Consider the following 14,595-nt stretch of genomic DNA (forward strand, 5'->3'; position numbering starts at 1 on the left):
GGGTGAACATTGCTTGTTTTTGTAAACAGGCCCCCCTCCTACCACATGAAAGAATAAAACTGGAAATGAGTTTTAAGGCCATTTAAGGAGAACAATAAAATCAATGGTGAGAAGAAGTGCAATGTAATTTCTATGTAGTATAACCATGCCATTAGCTTCTCTGTGGCCCTGGAGCAGAGGGTCCCGTAATTTGACCATATAATATTTTCTTAGGCAGGGGAATCATTGGGAGACTAAAGCCAAATAGAATGAATGTGTAATTAGTGTAGGTACCATGTAAGCATACATCGGTGTTATGGCTTTAGAATGGTATATGTTTGAATAGTGAAATTGCTTTTGAGAACTGTGGTGGAAAGAAGTGGACATGTGGTCCAATTAGATCTGTGCTTCTGTGGCTCATTATATACGGTTTTCCTATGCTATGAGTTAGTATTCCTGAAATCAGCAATTACAGTAGATAAGCAAACATGTGACCAGATACAGAAAAAGCCAGCAGTCCTAAGATTTAGACTTACCTTCCCCTAGGACATGAGTCTTGTATGAGGCAACACTTGATGAGGCTCCACAATGGACATCATGCACTCTGTTATATCACATGTATGACCGTTTTCCTGGTTAGATTCTCTGGAGGCATTTTTGCTGTCCATGGCAGGTGGACATATTTTAAAATGTCCATAGCAGAACACCTCTCAGAGGCATTGAGGGCCAACAAGTCCCAGAACATCTGCCTGGCTTCCATGGAGAATTGTTGCCACTTTCCTGGTGCCAAGGTTAGGTCTTTCTTCGTTTGCCACCAAGCAAACTCCCGATACATGGGGTCATGACCCCCTGCTTCTTCCCAAGGAAATGTGCCGGTCAGAACTGTGTACAACAAGACTCCAAACGCCCACACGTCAATGCTCGGGTGCAGCAGCAATTGATCCCCTTCTTTTAAGCTGCACAATTCCGGAGCAGTATATGGGATGGACCAGGCCATACATGGTGCTTGAGTGCCCCGGAGCCTCGTCAGTCCAAAATCTGCTAATTTGACTTCCTTACATTCAATGTCCATGAGCAAAATGTTGTCCAGTTTAATGTCCCGATGGACCATTCCTCTGCTGTGCATAAAGTCTAAGGCACTCGCTACCTGTGGAACAAAACTCTTTACAAGATCTTCATTTAAACCAACCTGTAGGGAAAAAAGAGAGAAAATTAGTCACTAGACACAAATATAACACAATGTTACCCAACATATTGAACCCACCTTACCTCGTGTACAGGGAAACAAACATACATTAGCTGAATACACAAGGAGTATGATTAAAGGAAACCTGTCAGCATACAAAATGGTGCCATTAATGGTGCAAGATCCATCTTAACCCATCTTACTCCATTTTAAACCTTGCTTCATAACTTGAGTGATACACATACCTTAAACAACAAGCGTATGCCAACTTTACATCCTACCAACTCACTGCCCTGGGAAAGGAACCTTTAAAACTCAGAAATGCTTCAAAAGCAACTAAAACTAGAAATTGTGACTTTATAAAGATCAATACATTTTTGATACAAACTTACATTTAGCTTTACTATTGAATGAAGGTTTCCAGCTGGTGCCACCTTCTGGACAAAGACATAGTCGTTGCTGGTTAGGAAAGCGATTTCATGGGTTTCGATGATATTTGGATGGCCGCTGAGACTAAGAGACATTCCGTATTCCACTAGGAAGTTGTCCATTGGAGTTTTCTCTTTATTCATCAGTTTCATAGCCACCAACTCATCTGTTAAAAAGAAAGACATAAAAAGACAATGAGTATCATAAACCCAACATTAGAGAAATGATGAAACTTGCTAAAAACCTGCTAAAGTTAGTTAAAAGTTTATGTAAATCTAAAAGCTCTGACTTATTAAGATCCATAACCATCACTCAAAAACTGGAAGCAAGGGGGGCTTGGAAAACTTAGAAACTTAAAAATGCTGCTCAAAAGCACTCAGAAGCACAACTGATTCTGTAAATCATTCTCTTTACATGAATTAGGCTACAAATTTACCTGAACCCCGATGTTTGGCCAAGAGAACCTTTCCGTACGATCCTGTCCCAAGCTCTTTGATGGGGTGGAAGTGGTCTGTGACTTCCATCATCGTCAGGTTTTCTGAGGTTTCGGCAATGAGCTCAAGAAGTTTCCTTGCAGTGTTCTTGGTTACTTCTACAATGCTAGAAGCCATTCTGGAATCACAACATCAAAAAATACAAATGAGTTTCATTTGGCACTAATCATTAGTAAGCGGCATTAATCATCTCTCTGGATATCACCCAGTTACTGTTATTAATTGTCACCTTCATTAGAGGTGGGGGGAGGGGTAGTATTGTAACTAAAGACAGTTATTTTACATTTTAAAGCTGATATATGCCTACAATTCTTATTAAATACATGTTGGGCTTATGTTGATGAGCTTTTATTCACAGCAAGTGGATATTGCTTTCCTATATAAGTCTGTGGTAATGCAAAACCCACTTGAAGCCCATCAAATTCACCTGTCAGTATACAGTATTATAAATTATTTTAGAAGGGTCTCAAATGGACATCAAACTGATTCTATGGACACGAACCCTTACTCTGATACATACAAGTTATATGTAAGAAGTCCAATTATTTTATAGATTCCAAAGAGAGAAAGGAGTGATGTAGAATGGCACTGGGCAAAGGACCGAGAGTGCCATCATTCCAAACCAACAAATGTCTACAACAAGGTAACAAGCGGGGACTTCCTAGGATGGCAGCCAGGGATATCAATTCCAAACATAGGGATACAAATTCCAAATGTATTAGTCACATCATACAAAAGTTTTTGTATTGAACATCATGTGTGAATCTTTTAAACTTTTGCATGATATGACTAACATTTATGAAAATATCTTTTATAGCTGGGTGTTGACTTTCTGTCCTTAGGTGCCATCCTAGGAAGTCCCTGGTTTTACTTTGCTGTAATATAGTAAAATTATTTACTAAAGATATGTGACTTCCTGAGACTTCAAGCACAAATCCAACCAAAGAATTTGGACAAAAACCGAAAAGGGTTAGAACATCTTTTAACTTTTTTTTGCCATTTCTGACGTCCGATCTTCCCTCACTTCATGTGTGTGGTCAGCAAAACCTCCTTTAGGAGAACACAAGTGGGGGAAGAATGAAAACTTTTATTAGGTTTTGTAAATTTTTTTTGTCCCATGATATTTTTATTAAAGATTAATAACAGGTACATAAACAGAAAGAAGGTTTGGTGGCTATTTCCAAAGGTGACCAACATCAATTCACAATAGGAAATATTCCAGAGTCAGGTATAACTGGACAATGAAAAACTGCATTCTAGTATTATATAGTAACAGGGAAATACAAGGGGTCCCTCATCATGGACCTATACTGGTCTTGCTATGCATACACCATAGATGAGTGTTTCTCAACCTTTTCTTAGTCAACGTGCCCTTTACAATTCCACACAATCTGGAGGCACCCCATGCTAAAATGTAAGAACGAAACAAATAGTTTTACGTAACGCAGCAACATCCACATAAGTAGGACCCCCAACATTAGAAGTGGTTTGTTCTTTCATAGCTATTGCACCTTTGCACATTGCTACCAACATGTCCCAACATTCTCTCTCACTCAGCTAAAGTGACCCCAGTGCTGATGGAGAGGGGAAAACAAGGATTCAGGTGACTGATGTCCTCCTTTTCAACCAATTACATCATCCGTTGTTAGGATGTCAGCGGCTGGACCCCACAGAACCCGAGGTTGTAATGCTGCACAATACAAATTTGTGGTTTGTGTAACAAAAAGGCAGGACTGATTCATTTACTGTCATTGGGGAATTTGGGGCAATTTTCCCAAGTCACTGCTGAAGAACTCAGCACCCCGGTTGGGGGAAAAAAAAAATCTACCACAGAATATTCTAGCCAGACTAGCAAGCCATGGATAGAAACAGAAAGATAAAAAGGCAGGTTTTGCATTATACATGTCATAGGACAAGATAGTTAGAGGACTCAGACTGATATCTTCATCAGGTGTTTATTGCCATGTGTGTCCCAGTATTGGGTCACTAGTGGATCTTCCCAATAAGGACCCAGGTGGTAATAAAAACCTGACAGAAGTTATAACTCATTCATAAATCAAGCAAATAAATGGGATTGGCTGGAGTTGGCCTCTAGGTACAGCCATTGTATTGAGTTGCTGGTCAGAGTTGCCAACATTCTAGTCAATGTTATGTAAGCTTGTCATTGTAACAATATAGTGGAAGAGAAAATAGAACCCCACATGTACTAAATATGACAAATGGGAATAGTGGAATTTGGAACCCGATTACTATAAAAAAACATTTATTTGCTGGATTGTGATTTCAAACCAAACTGATAATTACCTAACAGACAATCTAGGATGACCTAAGAAGACCTGTATAATTTTACTTCTAGGATACATGAAGAAAGAAAATCTCAATGTATGTATGAGGTTGGTTATATTCTAAAAAATATTCAATCAATACACAGACCTCTAAACAAAAGAAAATAATTGATTCGTACTTGTAGGGCAATAACAGGCAATTTAGATAAAAGGTAAAAAATCTAATTGAGGGAACATAAAAACGTTTGTCTATTTAACTTACTGCTAAAACAGGTTCTTATTGGAAAATTTGGAAAAGCAAAGTGGAGCAGGTAGGTCCATATGAATGGGGATTGTTTATGCTGTGCCAGTGTGATGAGGACGGGGAAATTACCCTGAAACTAATTTTAAATGATTTAATTAACCAAGGAAACAGTTTCTAGATGCTAAGATTTATAGAGATAATGTATAAAATGTCTTAATATTCTTTTTTCTTTATAATATCTTTTTATTAAATTGTTCATCATAAATTTACAAAAATGCTAAATATCACATATATACAAATTTAAAGATAAAAAAGACGAAAAGAAAAGAAAAAGGGTATAATAAATACTACAACACATTCAAAATCTATAAAATACATTAGATAATATTCAGCGTAGGAGTGCTTTCTGTTAGATATCATAGAATCTGTAGAGTAAATAAGGGAGGAGCTCTGCTGACTTCCATCATCCAATTATGTGCAAGCACAACTTATTTTATTTCTTAATTTTCCTGGCATGTGATGTGACAGGTTGATGAGATTTTTTGGCTAGAATGTTCTAGGGTATATAGCTGTGTATATGTGGTCAGAGAATCAGAGAGTAATTGGCTTGTATTTTGTATTCTTTTATCATCAGTTGAGTTTTCTCATTTATAGGGAATATACAGGGGTTAGACAAAAGATGGAAATACTCCACCATTTGCAGGTGTGAAAGTGACGCCATGTTTGGCTGTGAATGCTGAGGTGATGTAACACATTTTTGCTTCCACTGTGTGATGAGACACCTAGCTAACAGATGGGAAGCCTCACTTTCCTAATTTTCTGCTAGTAATACAGAGCAATGTCAGAGCTTAATGAATGAAAAAAAATATTTCCAGCTAGCAGTAAATGAAATCATGTTTTGGTACTGAATTGTTTAGCATGCAACTGCTAATCTACAACCTACCAGACAACCTCGGATGGAATTGTTTCATTTTATTTCAAGGGGACATGAAGAAAGAACATCTGAATGTAATGCATGAGGTTGGGTAGATTGTAAAAACAACATATTGCAAGTTAATGTGGATATTCCATCAATCTATGGATCTCTAAACAAAAGACAATGATTTAATCCCTTTTGTAAGTCAATAACAGGCAAGTGAGAAAGAAAAAATAATTTAAATTTTGGGAGAATTAAAAACAGTTTTTTTTCTATTTAACTTTCTGCTAAGAAATCTGTATTGTTAGGTTGTCATTGTAAAATATGATGAAAGAGAATTAGGAAAACACTTCCATATATGAAAAAGACAGACTGGAATGGCAAAATGACAGGAATGCAAAATGTGAAACTTTTGATTTTGAATTGTATTTAACATGCAACTGCTAATCTACCATCTATCACACAACCGAGGATGGAATTGTTTCATTTTATTTCAAGGGTACAAGAAGAATGAACATCTGAATGTAAAGCTTAAGGCTGAATATATTTTAAAAATAAATGACTGCAAGATAATGTGGAGATTTAATCAATATATAAATCACTAAAATAAAAGGCCTATTTGTGTGACAATAAATAACAGGTAAGTGTGAAAAATAGAGAACATTAAACAGTTTTACTATCTAACTTTCTGCTAAGTACATCTTCTAATAGTAGAAAAACCTTAGAAAAGGATAAAACTGAGGATTATAAAACTATGAAGTTCTCTATGACTTACTTTGGAAAATGAAGGTATAGATGGTCTCCAAGTCGGTCTTCACGGAGGAAATCTATGTGGTCTTCTGAAGAGCAATTCTGGCGGGAAACAGTCAATGGAGGAAATGAATCACTTTTGCTACAAGCAAAATGAGAGTCACTGAAAGTAAGAACTGGAGGTCTGGTATATATGGGAGGAGATAAAGGAATTTGTTAAATGAGATTCTGATTGGCCAACACAGAGGAGCTGCTCATTAACATATGATTGGTGACTTTGGAATGGGCTCCTGAAGGGTGGAGCAGGTAGGTCCATATGAATGGGGATTGTTTATGCTGTGCCAGTGTGATGAGGGCGGGAAATTACTCTGAAACTAATTTTAAATGATTTAATTAACCAAGGAAACAGTTTCTAGATGCTAAGATTTATTAAATTGCTCAATATAAATTTACAAAAATGCAAAATATCACATTCACCCAATTTAACCATGGAAAATGTTTGTATAAAATAGTCTAAATAAATGAAATATAAACATGCATCCATATATATATCATAAATATACAATCTAAAACCAACATAGAACTCCACCCACCTGAGACTATAAAGTGGGCAATATATATGAACTGACAAAGGCTGGAATGCTGAGCTGTGATTGGACCCTGAAAGGAAAGTTATTCTTTAAAGGTTTTAACAAAGATGTTCCATCACTAAAAGCTTCAAAAATCTTCTGCAGATTCTTACGATATATACTAATCTTTTACAAGCAGAGGATTTACATATAAAGTTTTGAGGCAAAAATACATTTTTCTGCTATGGGGCTTCATCACTAGTCATTTTTAGTAATGTGGAACTGCTCAGACTCAGCACTGCGCTCATCACATATATGTTCATTGGGGAGATGAAGGAACTTTCCCTGAGATGGTGAAATGTATGTCTTTATTGTCATGTTTGCTTTGTATTTGTTGTATTTTGTCTCCACAATCTACTTTACTTTAAATGTTCACTTTGAGGTCACATAACCGAAAATAGAGAGTACTCCATTGTGACAAGTCCAGATCACATTGGGGGCCAAATTATTTTAACTGAAAAGGTTAATAAACCCCCTGATGTTGGTAAAATCCAGATTTTCTTCTCTCCTAAGGGTAATGAAGTGTTTTTGGGGTGCCATAGTAAAGGTAAGGAGGTGGCCTCACCAGTGTGCCCCATACTTCCAGTACTTTATTGAGCAAGGCATAGGGAATCATAGACCAAATGTGGAGGAAATGCAGGAAATAAGCAGCTACTCTGCATTAGGTTGGATAGTAGAACATGCTTGATAATTACCTTCTATATTACTAGATTGCAGGATTGCCATATTCAGGAAAAGGATATTGGAAGAACCAACTGAAGCCGGTCAATTTAATAGGGATAATAGTATACGGAAGAGGAAATATTATTTTGCTTGTTTGATATTATTTTTTTTTTATGTTTATTTTATTATTAAGGTAAAAAAAAAACATGAATTGACAGAATTTTTATTTTTTAAAAACTTGTTTTAGTTTATTGTGATTTGTTTTATTGAAATGCATTGTATTTGTATGCAATTAAAGCTAAATGTAGCAGGGAGGATGTTTGGTAATGCACACATTTTAGGTTCCTCATTTTTGGAAAAGTGGAACTTTGTAGAAAATGAATAAAGTGAATACAGATGTTGCAGATAAATTATAGTTTTATTTTTTTTTCTGTGCATTGTAAAAACTTTCTAGTGTATAAAGCTGTGTGTGGTCAGTGGACCAGAGTATGGAGTATTTTTAGGTTCTTTTGGTATACAATACAAAACGTTGTTGGGGGAAATGGTAGCCATTGTCATTGTCAATTGTTTCTGCTGAGTGTCTGGGTGTTCACCTCTACTATTGTTTACTGTAATTACCAAATCCCATCACCATTGACTTCAGTTCCTCCTCTGTGTATTGTCTGTTGGGTGTAGGCTGAAACCATTCAGGGTAGATCTTGTTGTTATGGTAAATTTCTGCATAGAAACCAATCAGCTTCCAGGTTTCATTGCCAAAGCTTCATTGAACAAGCTGAGGTTAGAAGCTGATTGGTTTCTATGCAGAAGGGAGTCTGATTTTGGACTCTCCAGCTTTAGTAAATAAACCCCTAGGTGTCCTCATTTGGTTTGGTCAGCTTGTAGTGACCGGGTATCTATGGATCAGTATGTGTCTGTGGTTGGCTGACCTTGTCCCCGAGTTAGTGTATGGTGGTTGGGGGCCGAACAGAAGGAACTTGTTCCATAGACACAGGGATTGTGTTTTGTTCCTGTGGTGTCTTCAAGGATGGGAAGTGGTTTCTGGGAACTACATTGGTGGTGTTTTTGGCCTGATCATGAATGCATTCCTTATAAATGGTCTGTATCTAACAAATTCTGTCAGGGGTATGTAAACTTATGAGCACGACCCGAATCATTCCTATGGATGAAGCCAAAATGAGTAAAGGAAATAAGGGCATGGACTGCAATTTGCCGTAAATGTGGGCCCCAGCAAGAGCTGTTTATTGCAAATTCTGAGCAGGGCCACATAATAAAAATCATTGGATGGGTCTCATGTTACGTATTTTACAGAGGGAAGAAATTAAACACCCAGTTTAACCGTTTCCTGACCGCCCTATAGAAGAATTACTGCTACAGGCCGGCACGGGTGCACATAATCACATATATATATATATACATATATACATACACACACATGATTTTGCATTTCCAAGTAGGGGCCATGGCTGTCGATCACCAGGTCCTGGCCGGTGATAGCTCGCCGGCACCCGATGATTAACGAGGATCTCCGCGGGGGAGGAGAACTGTTTTGTTTTCTAACAGTTCTCCTCCCTGTCAGCTCGTGTGATTACAGTGATACACACACAGCCCCATAGTAAAACACTCTCAGAACACAGTTACCCCTTTAATCTGATTACTTTAACTGACAATGGCGCGGTCATGCAACGTTGCACCCAAATACAATTTATGTCCTTTTTTTCCCATGAATTGAGCTTTCTTTCGGTGGTATTTGATTTCCTGTGCTTTTTTTTTGTGCACTAAAATTTTGAGGAAAAAAAACAATATTTTGAACTTTTTTTTGCTATTAAACATGTACAGTAAAAAAGTTTATAAAATCAAATTTCGTCAACTTTAGGGCAAAATATATTCTGCTCCATTTCTTTGCTAAAAGAAAAATCCCAATATGTGTAATACAATATTGGTTTACATGAAAGTTATAGCATTTACAAATGGCGGTATATACACTGGGATTTTTTTTTTTTTTAATTTTTACTAGTAATGGTGGCAATCAGAGACTTATAGCGGGACTGCGGGACTGCAGCGGGCATTCTGACACTGGAGGGGAAACTGATTTGGTGTCACTAACATCCCCAGTGACACCAATACAGTAATCAGTGCTAAAAAAAAACACTGACTGTACTAATGGCACTGGGCAGGAAGGGGTTAACATGTGGGGTGATCAAAGGGTTAACTGTGTGCTGGGTGTGTTTTATTATAGGGCTGTGTCTGTAAGCACAGTGATTTGGATGGCTGTGCTGTGCAGTGTGCACGAGCTGACAGGGAGGAGAATGGTTTTGTTTACAAACAGTTCTCCTCCTCAGCAATCACCGGATGCCAGCAACAAATCACCGGCTGGGAGCAGGTGATGGACGGCTGCGAATGACGGCATGGGTAGGGTGCGGTCACACGGATTTGCATCCCCTACCCGGAAATGAAAAATCACATACATACATACATACATACATACATATACCGTATTTTTCACTCCATAAGACGCACTTTTTTCCCCCCAAAAAAGGGGGGAAAATGTCAGTGCGTCTTATGGAGCGAATATAAAGCGGCCGGTCCGGTATTTCTGCCGCCACCATGTCAGAATACCGGGCCAGCCGCTCAGCTGTTCTCTCCTGCAGGGCCTTACCTGTTCCTCGCTCCAGCGCTGCACAGTCTTCCCGCGCTGGCTTCTGTGACAGCCGGGTGCCCACTGCGCATGCGCTTCGCTTTGTGAATGGTCCGGTGTCTTCTGGGACACATGACAGGTCCCATAAGGCGCCAGGCCATTCACACAGCGCAGCACTTCTCGCACATGCACAGTGGGTACCTGGCTGTCAGAGAAGCCGGCGCGGGAAGAAGAGAGAAGGACAACTCCGCGGAATTCAGGTATCCGCTCCCCCTCCCTCCCCAAAGGTCAGCAGTCTCTGGTCATTTTCTTTACTGTCTGCAGTCTCTGGTCATCCCCTGCACTGTCTGCAGTCTCTGGTCATCTTTACTGTGTCCCTGGTATTTTCCCTGTACTATGTCCGCAGTCTCTGGTCATCTCCTGTACTATGTCCGCAGTCTCTGGTCATCCCCTGTACTGTGTCCGCAGTCTCTGGTCATCTCCTGTACTGTGTCCGCAGTCTCTGGTCATCTCCTGTACTGTGTCCGCAGTCTCTGGTCATCTCCTGTACTGTGTCCGCAGTCTCTGGTCATCTCCTGTACTGTGTCCGCAGTCTCTGGTCATCCCCTGTACTGTGTCCGCAGTCTCTGGTCATCTCCTGTACTGTGTCCGCAGTCTCTGGTCATCCCCTGTACTGTGTCCGCAGTCTCTGGTCATCTCCTGTACTGTGTCCGCAGTCTCTGGTCATCTCCTGTACTGTGTCCGCAGTCTCTGGTCATCTCCTGTACTGTGTCCGCAGTCTCTGGTCATCCCCTGTACTGTGTCCGCAGTCTCTGGTCATCCCCTGTACTGTGTCCGCAGTCTCTGGTCATCTCCTGTACTGTGTCTGCAATCTCTGGTCATCTCCTGTACTGTGTCTGCAATCTCTGGTCATCTCCTGTACCGTGTCTGCAGTCTCTGGTCATCTCCTGTACTGTGTCCGCAATCTCTGGTCATCTCCTGTACTGTGTCTGCAATCTCTGGTCATCCCTGTGCTGTCCGCAGTCTCTGGTCATCTGTACTATGTCCTCAGTCTCTGGTCATCTGTACTATGTCCTCAGTCTCTGGTCATCCCCTGTACTGTGTCCGCAATCTCTGGTCATCTCCTGTACTGTGTCTGCAATCTCTGGTCATCTCCTGTACTGTGTCTGCAATCTCTGGTCATCTCCTGTACTGTGTCTGCAGTCTCTGGTCATCTCCTGTACTGTGTCCACAGTCTCTGGTCATCCCTGTACTGTGTCTGCAGTCTCTGGTCATCTCCTGTACTGTGTCTGCAGTCTCTGGTCATCTCCTGTACTGTGTCCGCAATCTCTGGTCATCTCCTGTACTGTGTCTGCAGTCTTTGGTCATCTCCTGCACTGTGTCTGCAGTCTCTGGTCATCTCCTGTACTGTGTCCGCAGTCTCTGGTCATCTCCTGTACTGTCCTCAGTCTCTGGTCATCTCCTGTACTGTGTCCGCAGTCTCTGGTCATCTCCTGTACTGTGTCCGCAGTCTCTGATCATCTCCTGTACTGTGTCCGCAGTCTCTGATCATCTCCTGTACTGTGTCCGCAGTCTCTGATCATCTCCTGTACTGTGTCCGCAGTCTCTGGCCATATCCTGTACTGTGTCCGCAGTCTCTGGTCATCTCCTGTACTGTGTCCGCAGTCTCTGGTCATCTCCTGTACTGTGTCCGCAGTCTCTGGTCATCCCCTGTACTGTGTCCGCAGTCTCTGGCCATATCCTGTACTATGTCCGCAGTCTCTGGTCATCCCCTGTACTGTGTCCTCAGTCTCTGGTCATCTCCTGTACTATGTCTGCAGTCCATTGGTTCAGAATTGTTTTTTTCCCTGTTTTTCGCCTTTAAAACCTAGGTGCGTCTTATGGTCAGGTGCGTCTTAAGAAGCAAAAAATACGGTATATATATATATATATACACACACATACACATGATTTTACGCACGTGCCGCCCTGTAGCACTATTTCTACTATAGGGCGGTTGGGAATCGGTTAAACTTACTAAGATCCTTTGCTCTGATAAATGTTACCATTCACTTTGAACTTATCCTAAACTAACAATATATCTAAAAATCCGATACCAGAAGATTCCTGCTTATGTCTTTTCCACCTTCTAGGATTTTGCTGTGGCCGGAAAGTCACAGAACCTGAGTACACCTTCACACACCGAACCTTCTCACCAGGAGCTCCACAGCAAAATGAAAAATGTCATTTCATATTCCAGTAGAATGGAATACTGTATATAAAGTGATCATCTATAGCCCAGCAAACGCTGATACTCCTGAACCTCAAGTCTTCCTTGTTTCTTTGTATTCATTCTCACATTCTGATTACAGTCTACAAGTGATCAGTTCAAATGCAAATTGGCAAAAACAATGTTGGCTTACTTGTACAACGTATGTAAATTCCCAGGCAGCCAATCAGAATGCTTCAACTTTACCCCCCCCCATTTAAACTCCCATTTAAAGGTGACCTTCTCTTCCCTCTTTCATTCCTCTCCAACACCAGATCTAGGGTGACATTGTAGAATAGCTGAAGATCTCACCTGGAAATCAGTGGAGCCTGATAACAGAGGAACACTTTGCAGGATACATTGAAGAGTGATCTCAACATTTCTTAAGGTAAGTCATTATATTCGTACTATTATAAGGAATGTTTTGTTACTTCCTCACTATTATAGAATGACACTTGTCAATCAATACACAAATATAACTAAGCTGTATATAGTAATGTTGTAGTTTTATATCGGCCCTCAGTTGTATGAGTTTATGAAAATCAGAATTGAATTTGAGCTTTTTCTATCAACCACATTTTCCATGTTATTCCCTACCAGCCTGTACATATAGTTGGTACAAATGAAGACTTTAAGTCAATATTTTAGTATATGTTTTATTATGTTGTGCGTTTGGTTGTATTATGAGAAGGATATTTTACATGTTATTTGGGGGGTTTTAGGTGTTATTTTTTATAAGGGCTAAAAACTGTTCTGTCTTCTCCAGATCAAAATGGCTTCTGCTGCCCACGAGGTGAAGATCCTTCTGAAAGGACTTGTCTCCTCATCATCACAAGGTCTACAGGAGATAGACTTACAGGAGAGATTCCACCTCATAAAGGAACTTGGAAGTGGAGGACATGGTTCAGTGCTGCTGGTGGAGGACAAAGAAACAAGTAAGTGCCAGTTATACAGGATGTTTTAATTTTATACATCTCTCCATACCCATAACATGATTTAAATATAAATGCATACAAATGCTGTGCTTAATATCAATCTAATCATGTCCTATTTACAGATCAGAAGATGGCTTTGAAGATCATGGAAAAGAAAAGAACAAGTAAAAGGCAATTTCTGATAGAGTTCAGTGTGTCCTCCTACCTTTCTTCTCATCCCAACATCATCAGAAGTTTTGGCATGGCCTTCAAGACCCAAGACCACTTCGTATTTGGCCTAGAGGCGGCACCAATTGGTGACCTGTCCTCTATAATTGTACGCAATGTAAGTCTGATTCCAGCTGATTCCGAATTTTAGCAATTTTCTGGATCATTCTATTTCAGGGTAATAACTTTTTTTTCTATATTCCAGGTTGGACTTCCAGAAGTCGGTGTTAAGAGATGTGCCATGCAGATTTCCAGTGCTCTGGAATTTATTGCCGAGAAAGGACTGGTGCACATAGACATAAAATGTAAAAACATTTTGGTATTTGACCAGGAGTGTCGTTGTGTAAAAATCACTGACTTTGGCCTTACTCGTACGAAAGGAACAGTGATTAGATCTAAGTCTGGCAGCACCTCCTACAGGGCCCCTGAGATGTGTGAGCTCACTGGACAAGAAGAACTGGCTATAGACTCCACTCTGGATGTATGGAGTTTTGGAGTGCTCCTCTACTGCCTGATTACAGGAAAATTTCCATGGAAGGTGGCCACAGATAAAGATAAAAGATTCAGTAGATTTGTTGCCTGGCAAAACAATCATTGTGATGACCCCCCAGCATCATGGAACAAACTGCCCACATGTCTGCAGAGAATGTTCAGATGTCTCTTAGCTGTGGACTACAATCAGAGGAGCAAACCGACTGAAGTCTTGTGTTATATGGAGGAGAGCTGGAAATCAGATTCAACCTATTCAACAGATTGAACCTAAGTGGCATCCCTTCCAGCTAATCTACAGGATCTAATGACTCCTTCAGACACTTCCAGTTCACTCACCAGATCTAAGGACTCTTTCAGCCATTACACAACTTGTTTAATCAACCACCTTGACAGAAGTGTTGGTTCTCACCTCCATATCTTCCCATTTCTGGATCTCAGTTCAGGCGGTTACCAAGTCAAAGGCAGGATAATACCTTATATCCAGTAATTCCGATGGATGATGA

The 14,595-nt window shown here is 40.1% G+C and overlaps 2 protein-coding genes across 2 annotated transcripts; one reads left to right on the forward strand and one right to left on the reverse strand.

The window, feature by feature from the left end:
• Positions 1-586: 586 nt before the first annotated feature.
• LOC149449748 (serine/threonine-protein kinase SBK1-like) lies at positions 587-12,838 on the reverse strand. The gene is made up of 5 exons (XM_089692825.1): positions 12,771-12,838; positions 6,309-6,425; positions 2,031-2,206; positions 1,558-1,760; positions 587-1,168 (listed from the first exon to the last, which is right to left on the reverse strand). The coding sequence occupies exons 1-5, from the start codon at positions 12,836-12,838 to the stop codon at positions 587-589; spliced, it is 1,146 nt and encodes a 381-aa protein (XP_089548951.1).
• Positions 12,839-13,230: 392 nt separating this feature from the next.
• Positions 13,231-14,357, forward strand: LOC149449749 (serine/threonine-protein kinase SBK1-like). The gene is made up of 3 exons (XM_089692826.1): positions 13,231-13,393; positions 13,516-13,718; positions 13,806-14,357. The coding sequence occupies exons 1-3, from the start codon at positions 13,231-13,233 to the stop codon at positions 14,355-14,357; spliced, it is 918 nt and encodes a 305-aa protein (XP_089548952.1).
• Positions 14,358-14,595: the final 238 nt, after the last annotated feature.

Source organism: Staurois parvus, unplaced genomic scaffold, assembly GCF_062004578.1.
Source record: "Staurois parvus isolate SC_StPar_1 unplaced genomic scaffold, SC_StPar_1.0 ptg000605l, whole genome shotgun sequence".
NCBI classification, from domain to species: Eukaryota; Metazoa; Chordata; class Amphibia; order Anura; family Ranidae; genus Staurois; species Staurois parvus.